The sequence below is a fragment of the Artemia sp. Qi Xiang Cuo genome, chromosome 9 (genome assembly GCF_049724085.1).
Source record: "Artemia sp. Qi Xiang Cuo chromosome 9, ASM4972408v1, whole genome shotgun sequence".
NCBI classification, from domain to species: domain Eukaryota; kingdom Metazoa; phylum Arthropoda; class Branchiopoda; order Anostraca; family Artemiidae; genus Artemia; species Artemia sp. Qi Xiang Cuo.
In genome coordinates this window covers 73,961,002-73,982,701 of record NC_142802.1, presented here as the reverse complement: position 1 = coordinate 73,982,701, position 21,700 = coordinate 73,961,002, and the positions used below count along the sequence as shown (strand labels likewise).

General features: G+C 35.4%; 1 protein-coding gene and 1 pseudogene across 1 annotated transcript in view; both read right to left on the bottom strand.

Moving 5' to 3' along the window:
* LOC148949019 (immunomodulatory peroxidase-like) overlaps positions 1-21,700 on the bottom strand; it is a 151,220-nt gene that overhangs the window by 62,699 nt on the left and 66,821 nt on the right. Inside the window, exons 9-10 of the mRNA XM_089094867.1 lie at positions 20,592-20,789; positions 6,152-6,299 (exon numbers count right to left, since the gene is read on the bottom strand). Coding sequence (XP_088950993.1) covers positions 6,152-6,299; positions 20,592-20,789 — 346 coding nt within the window. The remainder of the gene's footprint in view (positions 1-6,151; positions 6,300-20,591; positions 20,790-21,700) is intronic.
* On the bottom strand, positions 7,067-7,817 carry LOC148949020 (uncharacterized; annotated as a pseudogene).

Genomic DNA, 21,700 nt, shown 5'->3' with positions numbered 1-21,700 from the left:
TCATCCTAAAAGACATTTTTATCATATTTTCGACTATGCTGAACAAAATGGCTATCTCAAAATTTTGATCGGGTGACTTTGGGAAAAAAATAAGCGTGGGAGGGGGCCTAGTTGCCCTCCATTTTTTTTGGTCACTTAAAAAAGGAACTAGAACTTTTAATTTCCGTTCCAATGAGCCCTCCCACGATATTCTAGGACCACTGGGTCAATACGATTACCCCTGGGGAAAAAAAAATACAAAAATAAAAATAAAAATAAAAAAATAAACACTCATCCGTGATCTTTCTTCTGGCAAGAAATGTAAAGTGCCACATTTTTAAAGATAGGAGCTTGAAACCTCTACAGTCGGGTTCTCTGATACGCTGAATATGATGGTGTGATTTTCATTAAGGTTCTATAACTTTTAGGGGGTCTTTCCCCCTTTTTTCGAAAATCAGCCAAATTTTCTCAGGCACGTAACTTTTGATGGGTAAGATTAAACTTAATGAAACTTATATATTTGAAATCAGAATTAAAATTTGATTCTTTTGATGTATCTATTGGTATCAAAATCCCGTTTTTTAGAGTTTCGGTTACCATTGAGCCGGGTCGCTCCTTACTTACAGTTCGTTACCACGAACTGTTTGATACCGGCGGCCAAAGATGGGAATAGCTTTTGAAACGGAATACTCTCGAAGGAAGAAAGTTAAAAGTTATTCACGTAGTAATAAGAATTAAAAAAAAAAATAATTTGCATTATAGATGTATTCAAAACCATTGGTAACATACTTACGATACAAAGTATAATCACCTACGGAACAAGTACTGACAAAACTCTCCAAAAGTGACCCCGGGTACCTCAGCGCCTCTAGACGCAAAGTGCTGTACTACTTAATCGCTCCGAGTCAAAGTACTTTGCTCCCAGCCAATAAATTATGCAAGAGCGTGATTCAGGCGACGAGTGACCGGGAAAGTTGTATTGAATTGTGTAACTACGCTATTTAGTTGCCAGGTTCACATAGGCATGGAATCGTCTCCGGAGACGCGGACAAAGGGTCACTTTTTTTGTGTGGAGAGGATAGGTATTGTCAGTACTTGTTCCGTAGGTGATTATACTTTGTTACGATAACACGACGTGTATGTACTTAAGATTTGCCCTCAATAGCTCCAGGGTTTTTCTGTGCAGGAAATTGCTCAAAATCATGACTTTGAATAAATAATTATTTTGAATAAATATTCAAAACAATAAATATTTTGAATATTTATTGTAGGTGGTATAATCGCAATGCAAAAGTATCTTAAATCATCTACACAAATGGTATAACCATCTATATTAATAGCCTATTTCACAACTTTTTTTATTAACATAACTTATCAAACTATGTTGTTAAATTCATAAAAACTGTTGGTAGTTTACTAACAAACTTTAGCTGTTTTTTTTCGGTACATTTTGTAGGTATGTTCATTCTTCTAAGGGTTTTCAGGTCAAAACTCATTACTTAATATTACCAATAAAATCATGCGTAACTCTTACTCATTTTAATAGATCCTGTAAAAATACAAAGGCACTAATACATTTACAAATATTGATAAAAAAAAAAAAGGTATCATGGAGTGGAATGGATATGGGATTCCAGAAAAAAAATATCTGTTTTAAGCAAATATTCCGAAAGAAAATAGCAATATCTAAAGAAAAGTCAGACAACAAGAACTTTTAAAGCTTTTCGCCAAGCTGCAAATTTTATTCTGAGCCGTGACAGATTTTATATATGATGTTATACGTAAGATCTTCAAAAAGTATAAACTTAGAACAAAGGAAAAGCATTCAGAACAAAAAAAGGATTTAGAGTACGATGCAGAATTTATAAGTTCTGATTAAATATTCCAGGATCCAGTGAATCTTGTGAGTCAAGGTCAATCAGATATTTAGATTAAAAAATTCAGAAAAACAGGAATGTGCATCGAAAAGTTACGTTGTCTAATATTAGCATTAAATGTGGTTTCGTTTTCGCTCAATAACGAAGCAAAAGTGGCCATATTTTCGTCTAACATCACAGGCTATGATGATGATTTCTTCGTGTTTTCTTATCAAAAAAATGTACCTCGGTGGGGAGTTTCAAATAACGAGATGATTCACGGCAAATGAAAAGAGACAAATGTAAATACTTTGGCCGAGGCCCCAATTCAGCTATCTTCAGTGTGAGAAGAATACAAGAAAGTAGAAAAAGAGCCATGGAACAAAATAAAAATACAAACATCAAAAAAAAGTCACCTTCGTATGTGAACAGTAAAAAGCAATTAAACAACAAACCCCGGCGGTGAATAAACATTACTTTTCATTTGAGAATTTATCTTGTATATGACTTCTTTGACCGCTGGTCTTTTTCCAGGTTTTGAAGTTTCAGGATTTTAGTTTTTTGTTTGTGATATATCTTATCTTATTAAACAAATGAACAAAAAGAAATCAAATGAAAGTAAAGAGCTGCTTAAACCTAAAATAATCTCTGTCAAGTGGTTACCCCAAAGTTGTAATCCCTAGTTTACTTCACAACATAAAAAAATAAAGTCACAAGAATGTTGGCCCCAAGGATGAATTATTTTTCTATAAGGTTAAAAAGAATTTAAACCAAACCGGATTGAATTAGAATCAGCAATAAAGTAAGCAATGTCAAATCAAATTCAAAAAAATATTTTAAGCTTGATAGCTTCCAACTAATGGCTTAGAAACTGATCAAACCGGCAGAAGAAGAAAAAACTAAAGAAATAACGTGTTAATTTATAATAGTTTATTGCTTCAAACGCTGCCTATAAAAACAAAAGTTCAATAACATACTCTCCAATGAAGAGGAAAATTCCATCTTTAATAGAAGTCAACCCGAGCTCAGATTCTTTAGAATTAATATTCAAAGACAAATTTGTAGTCAAACTGTGTATCAGCATGACTGATTTTTCATTAAATTTTTTCCTTAATTGATTTTTCATTTTTCACAAAAATTCCAAAAGCGCTTAATAAGGGGGTTTCAAGTCCAAAAGTCATATGGGGCTAAAGAATAAAGTAGCCATTACAAACCCCACACCAAAAACCCTTGTAAATAAAAAAAACCTAGTCAGTTAATTTTGGAACTTTGTGTTTGTGTATTTCCCACACCGTTATAATCGCCGTAATATTTTTAGGTAACCACATTATAATATTGGCAAAGCAGTATTAAATACTAACAGTGTATGGCTTTTATTTATTTTTTTTTATTATTGAATCACCAGGACATTAAGAACAAAATCATTCGCCAACTTTGGCTACTCAAAGTTGAATTGTCGCCTAAATTCTAGTTCTATAGTACAAATCAAAACGTCTTCAACTCTTCAGCTACAAATTGAACAGCAGTTAGTAAAGCCTAGTCAGCCAATTTTGATTTGATTTTGATAATATCTGGAAGCTCCAAGAGTAGCTTCATTCTGCAGCTGAGTAATGTGGTCATTTTTAGTTTGTTTTAGTTATTGTAATAGCTTTATTCCAGGTAATGGCGTTGACTTAGTAAAGAGTAATGTATCACGTGTATTCTTTTGTTTTTCTGGTTTCATCGTAGAAATCGGTTGATCGTAGAAATTTTGGGAAGGCTTATTTGACCAGAAATTTAAAGTTTTAGTGTCCTTTTTAAGTCAGGGCCGAAATTGATCACTGGGCCGACTACGACCCCTTCCACGCCCGAAAACATTGTTGGCTTAAAAAATACAATGAACAATACAATTATTTGGGAGTCAGACAAGTATAATAAAAACCCAAATAAAAAACCCAAAAACGCATATACAATTACGTGCTTATTACTATTGTTTCTTGGCATAGACACTCCTTAAAAAAAAAAGTTCAATAACATGCTGTCGAATGAAGAGAAGATTGCCATTCTTAATAGAAGTCAACCCAGATTTGGATTGGCTTGAATTAACATTCGAAGCATATTTTTGGTCAAATTGAGTATCAGCATCCTGTTTTTTCATTAGACAGAAAAAAAAACAGCAAAAAGCGCTTATAAGGGCATTTTCAATTCCAAAATTTCACACAATGTACATGGTGCCGTCAAGAATAGCTACCGTTAACATTATCCCGCACTATCAACACTAGTACAAAGTCAGTACCTTTACATAAAGAAAATGTCCTTTCGTTCTCTTGGTTCCAAGGGACGACATACGTTTCTAGAAATGATTGAGATGTGAAATAAAAATAGTCACTACCTCAGACTCAAACCTAGAAGTACCTAAAAGTACATGGTCACTACCTCAGGCTCAAAAAATAGTCACTACCTCAGGCTCGAACCTAAAAGTACATAGTCACTACCTCAGGCTCAAAAAATAGTCACTACCTCCGGCTCAAACCTAAAAGTACCTCAGTACCTAAAAATATTTCTACTTATACCAAAATGAAGTCCCATTACCCAGCTGCACAATGCAGGAATTGTAGGTTATTTAAATTCTCAAGAAAAAACTGTTACCTTGTCATAACTTAAAATATGATTTTAATTCATTTTTAAGACTTCCTTTCTTTCTTTTTCGTTTCAATTTAGAGTTTTGACAATAAGTGTAGCTTCCTCCCCCTCCTTTTTACAGACTATGAAGCCTTTCTGAGGACAACTGTCAGTTGTCTATATACGCAATCTTTTATGAATAAAATTATCTTATCTTGCACAACTAGTCATCAAACCTCAACTAGGCACTTCAACACAGACTAGTGCCTACAGATTTATTATTAAAAGGGGCCGAATTTGCCAAAACTAGAAAAAACGGTGTATTAAATAAATTATTCAATTTTTATTCAATATGAAATTTCTTTTTTTTAAGACTCTGCGTCAACTCTAAAAAAACGCACGAGTTAGGAAAGAAACAGTTGAGAAACGCAACTCTATATTTGTTCTCTCGTTTTAATTGTGATTTATTTATATCATATTATTGCTACCTTTTTCTACTCCTTTGATATCTTATTCTGTGGCCAATCTGGTGATGGGGCACTGGTTGAAAGCTTGAATAATAATAAAAAACAATTGATTTTTAATGAATATTAATCGTTGAAGTTTACCAGATTCTTGAAAAATTCCACTGTCGAAATCTGTTTTTATCCAAGTTCACATCTTGAATTAGTGTTTAAATAATATTTGTACCCCCTCCCCATCCTTTCATATGCTATGGAGTCTTTATGGGGACAAGTGTCACATGTTTATTTCCATGATTTTTTTTTTCAAAAAAAAAAATCATGATTTCATAAAAATCATTTATAAATAAAATTATGCTGTCTTATACGATTAGCCCAATAAAATAGTCAAAGGGCTCATACTTTTGCAATCTTCATCAATCTTTAATTTTATTTTTCATGTTGATTATTTACCATTTACCATGTTGTTTGATACAACTCATATATGGAATAATTTCTTTTGTTTTAAGTTTTAATACTGTTGTTTACTTTGAGTTGGAAAAAAAACTGGTCTATTTCATTTTAATCTCAATTTATTTTTGTTTTATTTTAATTTTCTACATTATAGATAAATACCCTCTGGCTCAAAGTAAAATCAGAATAATCAGTAGCGGGCCCGATTTATCAGCCTGTAACGAGCAATGATTTTAGCTTAACTTTTACAAATGAGGTCGAATATGAAATTAAAACTAAAACTTGTCATAGCAGCTCAAAATCCTGCTCATTGTGGCCCATGCTCCCTGTGAAAAATTTGGCATATTATTTTTCTGCTCTCCTATGTTTTAACCTGTCAACGAGAGGCAAAAATTGTACCATCACTCCATAAAAAAGGTTCAGTTCTATCAATTTACTTAATTAAATTTAAATACCACACATAGAGTTTTAAAGATTAAATTCATTGATGATCCATTGAAAATCATTGAAAATAAGATTCCCCCCTATTTTTTAGGAAGTTTTGATCCTTCTCTAAGAAAAGTCTAAAATATCCTGAGGGGAGTGGGTCAAACTTGAATGTTTTCGTACAGTCTTTGCCACAAAAAATTAAGGTCCATTTTGACCCAAAGAGTCTCTGTTAGAAAGATAAAACAATTAGGGCATAAAAAATATCTTTTTCGAGGTTTCTGTGACGTTGAATGAGGCAGATCAGACAATTTACCTTTTAACTTTTGTACACTCCCCAGAAAAAAAAAAAAAAAAAAAAAAAAGTTTTCTTACTGTATATGTCCTTGAATAAGGCTATGGCCCATCCTGAAAGCTGCAGCGGCAAATTCATTTGTAATAGTTGGGTTGATACTCGGATCGTAGTCACTGAAATACCCTGAGGGGAGTGGGTTCAATTTGAAAGTTTTCATATAGTCTTTCCCTGAAAAATTCCAAGAAATTTAAAAAATCGAGTTCAGTACAAATTGGATTTTCAGATAAAAATATAAAAATCAGAAATTTCTGCTACATGAACAAGATAAGATAGAATGACTTGATGAAAACGAGGGTGATATAGACAGTAAATCCTATAGCCAATTCGATCATGATGTAAATCATTTGCACATTTGCTAGGTTGAGTAGTACTGAAAACTTTTAATATTTTTTGCTAAAATTAAGTAAATTTTAAGCACTCTACTTACCACTAAATTATAGTTTTTTTCTTTTTTACGTTTTGTGTATCACTTCATTTATTTACTAAACTTATTCAGTTCTTATAGTCTACGTACATGGGCATAGCTAGATTTTTTTAAGGGAGGGAGAGCCTGACCATTTAAGGGAAGAAAGACGAATATACCGTTTACTATCATACTTTATTTTATAACCGTTTCTGGGGATTTTACTCTGGGAGAAGGGGTTTCCCACGGTTGGTTTTTGAGTTTTCAAAAGCAACAATTAATATTTTTTTTAATTTTACTTAGCTGTTAATTTTCTTGTTAAAAAATACTTTGCTATTAATTATATAAAATTAATATCTGGCCCGTCCAATAAAAATAAAACAAAAAACTGGAACATTAAAAACACACTTGACACGTTAACATGATATATTACAATTTTTATTTACTTATGATTTCAACAAACGCTGGCACACAACTCTTTCAGCAAAGCTCAGTTTGAGGCAATTTTGAACAGAGATTTTTGTGCTTTTGATCAAGGTAAACGGGGCTTTGGTGGGCAACAGGGGGCTGGGAGTATACATTGAAAGCGTGGGTTACGACACAGATTATTCCCGAAGTTAGTGAAAAGAGTAACACGTCGAGCCGCCAAGGTGGGGAGGTGGGATTCCTTGAGGAGGAGAATGTAAGGTAATTTGTCCCGACCATAAATAATTTGCAGGGTTCTCTTCTGGATAATTTCTAACCTATCGGACTGATCAACGGCAAGGCCAAAATACCACACCGGGCAAGCATACTCAAGCAGTGGACGGATAAACGATATGTCAAGGTGAAGGATATGTATTTTTGGGTATGAAAATTTAGGAAATAGCTTAAGAAGAGATAGAGATCCACTAGCCTGTTTGACAATAGAACAAATGTGGGCCGCCTATTTCAAATCGCTAGTCAGTATGACCCCTAAAAGTTTAGTTTTTGAAGTAATTATTTCATTGGGTATTGGAGTTGCATACGATGGCTTTGATTTTTAGAAAACTGAGGGCCATAATATTAGATTTATAGGAATTCACTTTCATTTTTGACTTGGCTGCGTCACTTCCAATAGCTTCGAGAATATCCATTGCATTGCTGTTAACATTTCTTTTGTACCTTTCGAACAATGGCATGCCGTCCAGAAAGTTCATTCGATTGGTTGATTCGATAGCAGGATTGTTAATCATTCCCAAAAATAGAAAAGGACTTAAAAGCGTACCCTGCGGGACTCCGAAAGAAATAGTTAGTGAATCAGATTAAATAGTTTTGTACTTAACAACTAGACTCTTGTTTGACAGAAAAGATGCAATTTATATTGACTAGAAAATGCGGTACTTTAAATTCGTTTCGCAAATTTTCAATTAAAACGTTATGACCAAGAAGATCAAAAGCCATTTTGGAGGTCAATTAAAAGGAGATTGAGCCATGTATATCGCTCGTCAAGTAGTTTATATACATTGTTGGGGTTCCACCCCTTGTTTCTTTTCTTTTCAGATAAATGACCCATTGTCTTTTCTGTAATTATATTTGCCTATAAGATAATTTTTAGCCCTAAGTTGAACTCTGGTTGTTAAGCTAGATTCTTTCACAATAGGTAAACTTTGAAATAAATTCCATTTTGGTCTTCCGGCTCTGAGCCATTGAAAGATAAAATTAAGAAATAGGAGAATGGATTTTTAATGGTGATTGAGAGGATTGGCTAGGGCCAAGCGAAGGTCCACCCCTATGCAAAGTTTGTTGTACAGAACGAATATTGTTTTTGAGTTAGTCGACATTGAGACCCCGTTTGGGGAAGTCTATTCCTTTCAAAGTGTTATATGTGTGTGAACTTTTTGGAAGATTACAAGTAAGATATTTTCTACAGCTGCGTAGACTAGTTTTCCAGGAACCCAGACAGGGTAGGAACAGAGTTACGAGATATCGTCATTATTATACCGACAGGGGGGTTTGTTTACCTCCAAGGACATTTTTAGTAGTGACCTGAGTTGGGTGCACCCTTGGCCTTAGAGGTTGGCCATTTGACAGCTCGATCACGTTATCATGCCCTGGGGCAAGCTATATTGTAAATTGGGTATTAACAAACCCTATATTTACAAAACGGTAGTGGTAGCGCGGACATCCCATTATAATAGTTGGCTTCATCAGGGGTTTTTCCCTCCAGTAAGTGGTCTAGCACCATTTTTGCACCAATAAGTCGTTATAACCGTACCTTACTACACGAATACTGGTGCCAATCGTGGTTTACCAGTGTAATACTGGTGGCAGCAAGAAAGGTCCTATCGGTAAATCTGACAGTAAAAGAATTCCGCGTTTTCGAAGAGACAAGTTGAGTTAGCCTACATAGTAGCCTATTGTGGTTACATATAAAAAAATCGCAAAGAGAAAAAAAAATTATCTGGGCTGTGCCTAGTTAGACAACAATAAGAAATAAAATTTAGGAATCAATATATATTACGCGACTAATTAACTTGTGAGACAAGGGAGGATGCAACCCCCACGTAAAATTGGCAAAATAAAACGCAAAAATTTTTCACGAAGAGACATTAGTAAAAGAATTATCATTTAGACGGAAGAAGTATTTAGACTTTAAGTAAACCTTGAAGTAATGACAGAAAAACGGAAGATTCACAAAAGGTCAGAAAAGGGACAAGAGTTGAAAGAATTGGATATGAATTCGAAAAAAAACTGCCGCGGTAAACCAAAAATCGTATTCAGACCCACAATTGTATGCGACTCCCGCTGGAAGTACCCTAAGAAAAACACCATCAGATAGAACCATATTTCACTCAGGGGTGAAATAGACATTTCTGACACGTGTGAAGGGAGAAACGTCAAAACAGCATCAGTACTAGGGCGATCTCCGGAACGAACCGTGGAAGGAGAAAAGAATGTACGGCCGATTCACAAAGAATCATTCCCAAAAAAAGAAAATATAATTATAGGACGAACAGACTCAAAAAACAAATTAAGAGAGAATCAGAGACAGAGAGAATCAGAATAGGTCTGGTAGCAGGAGTAGTAGAAGCTCAATCACCAGCAGGGGATCACGAAAAAGTACTCAGGTAGATATGACACAACAACTATTAAATTACATGAGGGAAGAAAGAATAGCTAGAGAGAAAAGAGAAGAGGCTGATAGAATAGCCAGAGAACGAAAAGAGGAGGAAGATAGAAAAGAAAGAGAGAATAGCTAGAGAGCAGAGAGAAGACAATATCAGAATAGCTAGAGAACAAAAAGAAGAGGCTGGTAGAATAGCCAGGGAACGAAAGAGGCAGATTGAGAGGATAGAAGAGAACTAATACAAATAATTGCGGGGAAAATTCTCAGGAGCCTCAAGGATCGTCCACAGTAAATTTAGTGCATGCAGTAATCTTCCAACCAATGAAAGAGAATGAAGATGTACACATTTACCTCTACAACTTTGAAAAAAACACGGAATTAAATGGATGGTCGAGAGAAAACTGGGTGACAAAAATACAGACCCTCCTTAACTACAAAGCACAAATTACATATAAAGCATTACCAATGCACTGCTCAAAAGATTTTAAAATGGTAAAATAAGCCATTTTTGAAAAGTTTCAACTCTCCCCAGAGCACTTTCAAAGAAGGTTTAGAAGCGAAAGAAAACAAGACAATGAAACTTACAAAGAATACAGATACAAATTGAAAGATATGTGTTTAAAATTGCTAGAGTTAGAAAATTATAGAATGTTACAAGACCCAGAGGAGATAAAGGAAAAATTGACGAAGTGATATATAAAAAAGTAATAAAACAATTTTTAGAAAATACCCATAGAGAATTGAAAATATATTTAAAAGAAAAGAACCCAAAAACAAGCGAAGAAATGGCGGAAATGTCAAACAGGTGGACCGAAATAAGAGAGGAAGTTGAGGACACAGACATATTTCAATACAGAGAGTATAACAAAAATAGGCACTATAACACAGCGCAAGGAGAATTAACTTGCTATAACTGTGGTACTACGGGGCATTTTGCAAGAAACTGCCCCAGAAAATATGACCAAAAACCACATAAAACGATAGCCTGGGCCATGACTCATAATAAGGAAAAAAATTACGCATTTGCAGAGTCGCATAAAATATACGGAAAATTGAACAGGGAAATAGTTGAAATGGAATTGATTCTTGCAGTGACCAAACTTATGTGCGAATAGAACGGATAATAGAATAATAAATTAATAGAACGGAAATAGACCTTAAAAATAAGATTACAACATTATGTTATAATGGAGACAAGTACCCATACCCGTCTGCTTGGGCTAGAATAGAAATTGCAAAGAACGACGGTACAATCCAAAGAAAAAGATAAAAGTAGGCTTAGTACCTACGCTAGAAGTGGAGTCTTTAGTAGGAGGAGACTTTGGGGATATCGCAAATTCCTATCCTTAAAAGCGATCTCTTTAACAGTGGGAAAATTACAGAATTACACTAAGATGGAAAAATATACAACTTCGTTGACCACGGGGGAGGTGGACTGGCCCATAAAACAAATTGGGGGGCTGCACCCCCCTGTCGGAAAAGTAAAAAGCTTGATACCCGTGTTCGAAATATTGATAATCCACAAAAAAAGGATGCGGAAGTAAAAAGACCACATAATATTCAAAACAAGACGAGCGAGAATGATTTTTCGGGAAAATTTCCAGAAAATGGAAAACTTGAAAACACTTTTAACGAGTGTGAGACCGAAAAATATTTGCCAGAATGAAGACTGATTGTGCCAGAGAAAAAGGAGACAAAATTTATTGTACGCGCTTTTCCTCGTAAAGTTCGAGAAATTTTAGTACAATATGAAAAACCAAATGTTGGAATTCAGTTCCCATTTGATAACGAAATATCTGTTTCGGCGGTAAAAGTAAAGAAGACTAAAAGAGGGGGAAAAGATGCAAAACGGAACTACAATAAAGAAATGCAGTCAAAGATAGTGGACGCTGGAGTCCAATTCAGATTGACTGATGATTTAATGTGCGCGATTGGAAGGTTTGAGAAAGGTAAAGATGAAAAGTGCAAAAAAGAGACAAAATTTGGAGATTCAGCCGACAGTGGCGAAAAATAAAAATTTGGATGGGCTGTGCCTAACTAACATAAATAAAATGAATAACAGGGTGAAAAATAAAAATTTGGATGGGCTGTGCCTAGCTAACATAGATAGTGGGGGACAAAGAGGTCCAAGACTCATGGGGAATAAAACATGATGATCACAAAATAAAGTGGAACGACCTACAATGGGTTGGGGAAATCTGTGGAGATGTTGATCGTCGGGTTGGATTGGAAAGACTTGGGAAGGAATATGAGATTAGTACTATCAGCTCAAAAAAGATGTTGATCCCTTATGAGGGGGAGGAATCCCTTCGGGAAGATCACCTGCGGGATGTCGTGAAAGATAGCCCTTTTCCTCAATACACAACTGGCGGACAAGTTGTGATCCCTTTACCGAGATTTTGGATCTTTGATCTCGAGTCCTTTGGGGATACTCGCTCCCAGTCACTTCATATCATGGAATATAAACAGAAAAGTTTCTGATAAAATTCCTATTTTGACCTAAATATTCAAGGAATTTGATATTACTTGCCTCCAAGAACATTTTTTGTCAGCATACAAAAGGGAATTGATTGAAATCTCGTCGGATTGCACAGTGTTTTTCTCTCCGACAAAAATAACAGCAGCTTGTGGTCGCCCCTCCGGCGGCCTCGCGATTTTGACTCGTTTACCCTGTAAATTGATCAAAATAGGTGATCAAATTTATGTAGTTTCATATCTGAACACGTCCATAATGAATGTTTACCTACCAGCAAAACTATCGTAACGAGAAATCCGAAGCGAAGTCTATGGGGGCATGCAGTATGTAAGCTGATCAAGAAAAACACAAAATCCGCAGACACGCGCTCGATATTAATAGGTGATAATAGGTGACTTTAACTGTGATTTGACTGATAAAACGCTCCCCAGAAGTCAGCTTCTTTGGAGCTCCATTCTTCCTTCGTATTCATTAGTTGACAAAATTGAATCCTATACCTATGTTGGCCCCAGCTCTTCAACTTCGAACCTCCATCATGTTGTTTCTTCCTTTTCGATCAAACAAGCCACTGTACTTCGTGAAGGCTACTACTCTGACCACTTTCCTATTTGTGTGACAATTGAGTGCAATGTCAAAAGCAAAACTACGCAAGAGGGAAAGTGGTTTTATGTTCAAGATGGAGTCACGTTGATCGTCAGTTATTTATGTCCGAGTGTGACACGTTACTCAACAAAATTAAAGTTCCTTTTAACCTACTTAGTTCAGAACGCAGGTCTTATATTAATAAGTACGAGGTCGAAATAAATATTATGAGTTATCTTTCACGAATCAATCATATGATGCAAAGTACGGAAAAGTGGGCTGTCCTATCTTCATGCGTGCACAAAAAAACGTAAGTGATCAATTGTCCTGAAAATCCTAGTCTAGTTGCAACTTATGATTTGACTAAATTGTGGCTTTTAATCTAGAATGAATCTGACACCCCAAGCTCCGGTAGAATAAACGAACTTTACCTGAAGACAGGAAGAGAGTCCTCAAGAACCCTTAAAGAAAACAAAATAATGTTGATTCAAAAAAATTTTGATACGATATCCAGTGATGTTTCATTTTTATGGAAAAGTTTTCAACGCAGTGACCGGACTTCTGTTGGTAGTATTCCAGAAAAAAACTGGATTAATTATTATAATAGTGAGTTTTTGTCTCCTGACCTTGTTACTGAAAGTAAATATGAAAAAGAGCTTGACCGTTTGCTTACTAATTTTATTCGTTCTGCTTTTATAGTGACGCCGTCCGATATTAAGTTTAATCTAAAAAAGATTAAGAAAAAATCTTCTGCCGGTATTGATTTAATATTTGCTAAACACTTTGAACATTGTAGTAGTCTTTTGCTGCAGCACCTTTCGTTACTTTTTCAACATGTCTATTTCTTCTGGTATTGTGCCTCAACAGTTTTGTATTGGCCAGATTACGCCTATACCGAAAAAAGGGGAAAACGATCTCGATGATTGTTGATCATATCGGCCTATAACTGTTTCAAGCACCACTTTTAAAATATTTGAGTCCGTTACTCTTAGAGATATTTCCCAATAGCGCTCTGTGCCTGAGCATCAGTTCTGTTTTCAGAAAGACCTTAGTCGTGAACATGCTCTTTTTTCACTCTTTACGCTTCATGTAAATGTGGAAGGTTCCAGGGATTTTATTGTGGTATGTGCACTGTACATTGCCAGAGCATTTGATTCGTATATTTTTGCCCATATTTTGGTAGGAGCTCTAAAGAGAGGGTTTGACTTCTCAGTTATAAGGTGTCTTCGATACATGTATAAACATCTTCGTGCCAAAATGAAGAGCGATTCTGAGCTTTTTAATGTGCTAAAGGGCGTTAGACAGGGAGGTCTCACTTTCCCTGTGTTTCGTCATAACTCAGTTATCGCAGCCTTAGGCTTTACCCACATAAACTGTACTTATGGGGGTTTGGAAGCGTCTTTACCTACATATATTGATAATATCCTGAATACGAGTTACACTTGCACTGCGTTTGAGACAACTTTCTCGACGTTAAAACTATAATATCAGAAGATTGGTTTAAGTTTTAATGTGGATAAAACTGTAGCTGTTGGTTTCAACCTCAAAGGACACTCTGATAAATCCCTCCAACTTACTGAAACTTGTATCCCCCTCTCTAAAAGCCTTATTTATCTGGGAATGCCCATTGGAAATTCAATTAAGGACACTATTAAGCTTGCCATTCAAAATCTTGAAAAAAAGACAAGGTTAGCTTATGCGTCACTTGTCTCCAACGTTACACACCTTAGTCGTTTCTATTTTTCTAAACTTTATAATAGTCTAACTGTGCCTCCTCTTCTTGCTCTGTCTCCTATTTGGCAACTTTTCCCTGCTTCAAAAAAAAACTTGTTCATAGTATTTATTTTAAATTTTCTAAATTACTTTTTCATATGACCCCTTGGACTAGTAACTCTTTTTTGTCCCAAAAAATTAAGCTCATTTTTCCTTCGACAATTATTGATAAAAGAGTAAAAGATTTTAAATCTTCCGCCAGTAAACTAAATCCTTGTTGGTCCTCTTCATTTTTATGAGTTTTTTTTATGTCTTTTGATTTATTTCTTTTCTGGTGATTATGATATATGATTTGTGATTATGACTATGATTATTATGATTGTAAAAACTACTTATTTTTGCTCAGTGTATAAGTTTTCTTGTCTTTTTTCTTTTGTTTCTCTTATGTACTCTGTCATTAGGGGACTTGCGCCCTTTTTTGTTTTGACAGGTTATAAAAAAATTGAATTGAATTGAATATTTCAACCAAACCTTTGTCCAGTAACCCTATTCATAGTTGTTACACTTCATGGGAATCGACAATTATATCGGGCAAACCATATTCAGTATCTAAGTTTCATCTTCAGTTGGTATCAACACTTATTCTTCATCTGATTATCCCAGGGGAGGGAACCCAGGAAAAAGGCGATTCATGGTTCGCTCACAATTTTACTTCATTCCCTGTACCTTTATCGTTTTCACACGGCTTTGTATTTTCGACCTTAGATTATTTGAAATTATGCTTAGGGGCAATTTACAGTTAAATTGAGATGTGGGATTGTTTCCACAGATAGAAATTAAGAGGCTAGTGTAGCCAATTTTTCATGATGGCTGGCATAATCGAATGTGCCAGAACTTTATTCTACGCTTCCGCTAAGTGTAAATTTCGTGAGAGCGAGAATTTTTTTATTTAATCATGCTGTGCAGGATTAAGTTCCACAAATCGCGTGGATTCTTCCTTCTTTGAAATCCCAAGTTTGATGAAGAGAGCTGTACAGACAATAGCTTTGATTGGTTGGACAGAATAAGGAATGACAATGGAACAAAGCCAAGGGGATGGTATAGTCATGAAGCCATAAGCCAATGGTTAGCTGCAGTGGAAGAGAAGATAGACAAGTTAGGTGATTTTGAATTTAAGTGCTATATTTTTAAGGGTGGACCAGCGTGGCGCATGGGTGGTTATTTATCTTACGGGGAGAGGTGTTGGGGTTCCACCCCTTCTTTCTTTTCTTTTCAGATAAATGACCTATTTTCCTTTCTGTAATTATATTTGCCTATAAGAAAATTTTTAATCCTAAGTTGAACTCTGGTTGTTAAGCTAGATTCTTTCGCAATAGGAAAGCTTTGAAGTAAATTCTATTTTGGTCGTCCGGGTCTGAGCCCTTGAAAGATAAAATTAAGAAAAAGTAGAATGGATTTTGAATGATCATTGAGAGGATTGGCTAGGGCCAAGCGAACGTCCACCCCTATGCAAAGTTTGTTGTACAGAACGAATATTATTTTTGAGTTAGTCGACATTGAGACCCCGTTTGGGGAAGTCTATTCCTTTCAAAGTGTTATAAGTTTGTGAACTTTTTGGAAGATTACAAGTAAGATGTTTTCTACAGCTGTGTAGACTATTTTTCCAGGAGCCCAGACAAGGTAGGAAAAGAGTTGCTAGAGATACCGTCATTATTATATTGACAGGGGGGTTCGTTTGCCTCCAATGAGATAGCTAAAGATTTTTAGAGGAGACTCGAGGCGGGTGCATCTTTCGATCTAGAGTTCTTCCATATGACCACTTTATCCCATTGCAAGACCCTTGAAAAAGCCATACTGTAAATTGGATACCGCCATACATACTATTCACAAAATTGTGTTAGTAAGTGTATGCATTCGATTATAATATTTGGTGCCGTCAGGAGTTTTCCCCTCCAGTAAGTGGTGTCGCACCATTTTTGCACCAATAAGTGGTGATACCCGTACCTTACCACACGAATACTGGTGCCAATCGTGGCTTACCAGTATAATATACAGTATCGAGGAGACAGACCAGGTAATTTGTCATTGATAAACCTTTTATGTTTCCGAATTGTTGTTTATCAATAAATTGAAAGATCATCTCTTTAAGCCAATCTGCTGCGAAGGTCTCATACAGTTTAGAGAATATCGGTGTTAAGGTAATTGGTCGGACTCTACAAGAATACGAACTAACAACTTGCTTCTGTATGGGTGTAAACTTTTTTTTTCCAGCGGTTAGAGAGTGAACCACTTCTAGTTATTGTTTTAAAAATACTTGTTAATAATTTATCAGGAAATACTTTTACTAAATCATTCGGTATATCAATGGGGCATATTGAAGTTCTCTTTAGTTTACGTATTTCGCCTCAACATCAACAGATTGTATTACTGCGATATCCTAGTCTGGTGCTATAGGGCAGGGAATATTACATGAAAGAGCAGCGAAATGTTTATTTAGTGAATTAGCTGTAGTTTCAGGGGTAACATCAAGACTAAAATCAACATTTTTGACTGTTTCACCACTGATTGTCTTGGCTGTATTATACCACTGCTTCGGTTGTGCTTTAAAGAGTTCACTTACTTTATTACGATAATAATGTGCTGGAGCTTTCTGAATCTGTTTTTTTTTTTTTTTTTTTTTTTAATCCCACCTCCTCTCCTCTCAGTGGTACTAACTTCTTTATTTCCGAAACTAATAACTACATTTATGTACCACCTACACTAAAGTAAACAAATAAAAAAAACCTACAAAATTTTTTAACTTTACATTATCATAACAATCAAACTATAAATTTGAGCAGTTAATACTTTACAGATTTCATTTGGGGGCATTAATAGTCGAAAGTGATTGGAGGGCAACTAACCCCCCTCTTACGCCCACCTTTTCCCCAAAAACATCCAATCAAAATTTTAAGATAGCCATTTTGTTCAGCGTAGTTGAAAATTTTGAAAATTAGGTCTTTGAGGATAACAACCCCCTGACAGCCCTCAGGGCAAGGGTTATAAGTTATGCCCTGGGGGCATATAAGGTTTTCATAGAAGGCGTTGTCGTAGAAACTTTAAGATGGGCTCAATCAAATGGAAATGGAAATGGCTAGTGGACAGGAACAACGTATTTGCCAATACAAGATTATGAGATGACAATGATGCTGAACAGGTGACCTTTAAGACGAGCCTTAGCCAAACGGGGTGAGATTGGCTGCAATTCAACTAGGGATTTTGCTGCTTTAGTACTGAGGAGAAGACTAACCTCCACATTCCCAGAGCCATCGCTAGATACGAAGTTGAAAAAGGGGAATTTGGATCTTCCGCCAGGGGTGGAGACAAGTCGGACTCTGCAAAGCCGCGTTTCCGTTTGGCATTTTGCCGACCCACGGAAAAATAGATCAACCAATGAAACTGTGTGGAACAGTTTTCGCCCACGGAAACGGGACTTATAAGACATTGGTTTCACAGATGAGAAAAACAGAAAAACAGTTGTAAATTTTTGTTACATTTGACAATATTCTAATTCAGTATCACGATGCTTGGGTTAAAATATTAAGCATTTTATTTGTATAATCAGAATATTCAACATATTAATTCTAAATTAGCATTAATATCCAGTTTTCAAACAGTTTGTGGTAGCGAACTGTAAGTAAGGAGCGACCCAGCTCAATAGTAACGGAAACTCTAAAAACTGGAATTTTGATACCTATAGATACATCAATAGAACCATATTTATATGCTAATTTCAAATATATAAGTTTCATTAAGTTTATTTTTACCCATCAAAAGTTACGCACCTGAGAAAATTTGCCTTATTTTCGAAAAAAGGGGGAAACACCCACCCACAAAAAGTCATAGAACTTTAACAAAAATCACATTATCGGATTCAGCGTATCAGAAAACCCTACTGCGGAAGTTTCAAGCTCCTATCTGCAAAAATGTGAAATTTGTATTTTTTGTCAGAAGAAAGATCACGGTGTTTTTTTGTTTTTTTTTTGATTTCCCAGGGGTGATCGTGTTGATCCAGCAGTCCTAGAATATCGTAAGATGGCTCATTTGAACGGAAATTAAAAGTTCTAGTGCACTTTTTAAGGGACCCAAACATGGAGGGCAACTTGGCCCCGTCCCAGGCTCATTTTTTCCCGAAGTCGCCCAATCAAAATATTGAGATAGCCATTTTGTTCAGCATAGTTGAAAATCTAATAAATATGTCTTTGATGATGACTTAATCCCCACAGTTCCCGGGGGAAGGGCTGGATGTTATGAACTTCGCCCATTATTTACATATAGTATTGGTTATTGGGAAGTATAAAGAAGTTTCAGGAGGGATTTTTTTATGATAGGGGAGGGGGGAGTGTCGGAGGAGGGGTTACGGGGGAGGATCCTTCCATGGAGGATGTTTCCATGGGGGAAGCTACATTTCTATGAAGGGGGCGCCGGATTTCCCTGCATTATTTAAAAAACGATCAGAAATTAAATAAAAAAAATAGTTTTTTCAACTGGAAGTAAAGAGCAGCACTAAAACTTAAAACAAACAGAATTTATTACGTACATGAGGGGGTTCACCCCCTAGTCAACACCTCGCCCTTTTCGCTAAAGTTTTTTAGTACTTTCAAAAGAGCTATCTATTCTAATTAACCGGCCTTTGTGATTCAGGGGTTTTGATTTGAACAAAATTTGAACTTAAGCGTAAAGAGCAAGGTATCGACTAGAGGGCAAACTCCCTAATATACGCAATAAAACATACGAATATAGAAATACGTTACGTTAGTTAATTTGTAAGTTACGTCAGAACAAAATTTCGAGAAAGCCATTTAGCCAAAAAAAGGAAAATTAATATGCGAATTTCGTTTTAATTATTCATGTACGGTGAGCCAAAATCAAAGCTGCATTAATTCAAAAACGTTCGGAAATTAAATAAAAAAAACAAGTTTTTTAACTGAAAGCAAGGAGCGACGTTAAAACTAAAAACGAACAGAAATTATTCCGTATATGAAAGGGGCTGTCCCCTCCTCAATACCTCGCTCTTTACACTAAAATTTGAATCTGTCACACGACTTTATTTTTTAAAACAATAAAAAACTTTAGCGTAAAGAGCGAGGTATTGAGGAGGGGAAAGCCCCTTTCATATACGGAATAATTTCTGTTCGTTTTAAGTTTTAATGTCGTTCCTTACTTTCAGTTAAAAAAAACTTTTTAAATTTAATCACATAAAGAATCAATATTTATTTCAGTAAAAATGAATTTCATCTTATTCTTTTCCATAAAGACGAAGTTGTATTATAAATATTTTGCACCTGTAAATGATGGTAAGATAATCGTATTCTAATCCTTACTTAGTCTCATCATTTAGCCTCCTATTAGAAACAATTCCCATTAGTCCCATCATTCTTTTTAATCGTCATTACAGGTTTCATATTTTTAATATTTAATTCATGGGATCAAAGATCACTTTTAAATATAAAAAATAATCAAAAACCAATCATTGAGGAATTGACTAAACGCACAATTTGGGTACTTACTTGTGCGGCTGCAGAGCTGCAAGGGGCATTCCCCCCACCCCTGGAGAAGCAATTATTGGATATTTTTATCTTTCTGAGTGATAAGGCTATCTAAAATTCTATCTAATCGAGGGGGTGTTAAAGAATCTCTAAGGCGAAACTACAGCGCATACGATAGCTGTTTGACAGAGAAAAGCAAGCCCTATTTAGTTGCAGTTAAGTCTAGATAAAGAAGATAAACAGGGCCAAGTTTACCACTTTAATGATCTAAATATTATTACAATCGCCTATTTAAGTTTTTTTTTCGAATTTGTCAAACCTTGCAATTCTCAAATTTTCCTTTTTTTAATTTTCAAGTTAAAACCTAAAATTACTTATTTTTAACAAGCGGTTTACGCCCTATGGAGTGGACACCAAAATTGCCTCCACGGCCATTTGTTGCACAAAAGCAAAAACCGGGATCATGAAAATACAACAATGCTGACATGAAGGGAGATGAGACTCGCCATGGTGGCATATTACCCCCTCATTACCGAAGACAGATCCACGTGGCAATGCAAAACATGTGCGCTTCTAAGCACCAGAAAAATCTGAAAGAGATTGTATTGGAAGCGGGGAAAAGATTAGAAAATAGCCGACACAATACATGTCATCGAAACTTAAACCATACCTAGAATAATAGGAAGCCACTCTTTATAAGTAATGTGTTGAATTTCTGCTATAACAATTCGTCGTGCTTCGTGATACAATACTTCATCCGTCCAATGTGGGTTTAACTTTGCAAGTTCATCAGCAACACGGTTGTGTTCCCTAACAAACACGGTATGTATCGCTGTCAGCATTGGCTGCTCATTTACTCTTCCGTCTCCTGGAATGAAATAAGAATATATTAAATACGCTTTAACTACAAGCCTAACTTGAAACAGCTTTTGCGTAAGAAGTATACTGTGCTTAAAGATTTCTGAGAAACGGCATTCAAACATCTCTATGAAAATTTCAGAATTTTAACAGTCGAGAAGATTGTTCGTTGTTTCTCATTTATTTCTTTTCCGTAGCTGTTCGTATACTTAGCAAATATTTACATAGCATAAAAAATGTTAAGTTCGTCACCTATTAGTCAATTTAAATCTGAATTTCGTGTGTGGTTGCTTGATATGCATACCTTCGAAACAGATTGAGATTGGTGAAATTAAATTTGACAGTAATTGTTTTTTTTGTTTTTTTTTTTGCTTGGGGATCTTGATATTATGTTGTTTTATTGTGTGTGAATTATTTATGTAAGTTTATTTTTCAGTACACGGTTTCACCCTGCTGCTTATTATAGATAATAATTGTAATTTTTCTTTGTTTTTTTTTTGTTTTTCTTTGATTGATTTTTTTTTTATTATTTTTTTGTTAGTAGCACAACCTTGCAAGCTACACTTTTGGTGTGCTACTGATTGATTTTGTCTCTGTTTTTTTATTTTTTTTTTTTTTGATAGTAATTTACCATTACTGCTACTACTACTAGTACATCCCTTTTTGAATACAAAAAAGCTTATGTTAGGACTGTGAAAACTCCCAAGCTTAATAACCAAGGTAGGGGATATTTCAAGTACCAATTTCAAAACTATCTATTTTATAATCAACATAAGCCTTTTACTAAATTTTACTCTTATTTTTATGTAAAAGTTTGTAACTATTATCTCAATCAGGAGCAAGTTCGGTATTTAGCTTCAAGCGGGATCCAGCTCATTCAAGGGTAGGAGGGGGGGGGGGTACGTATCTATTAAAAAAAAA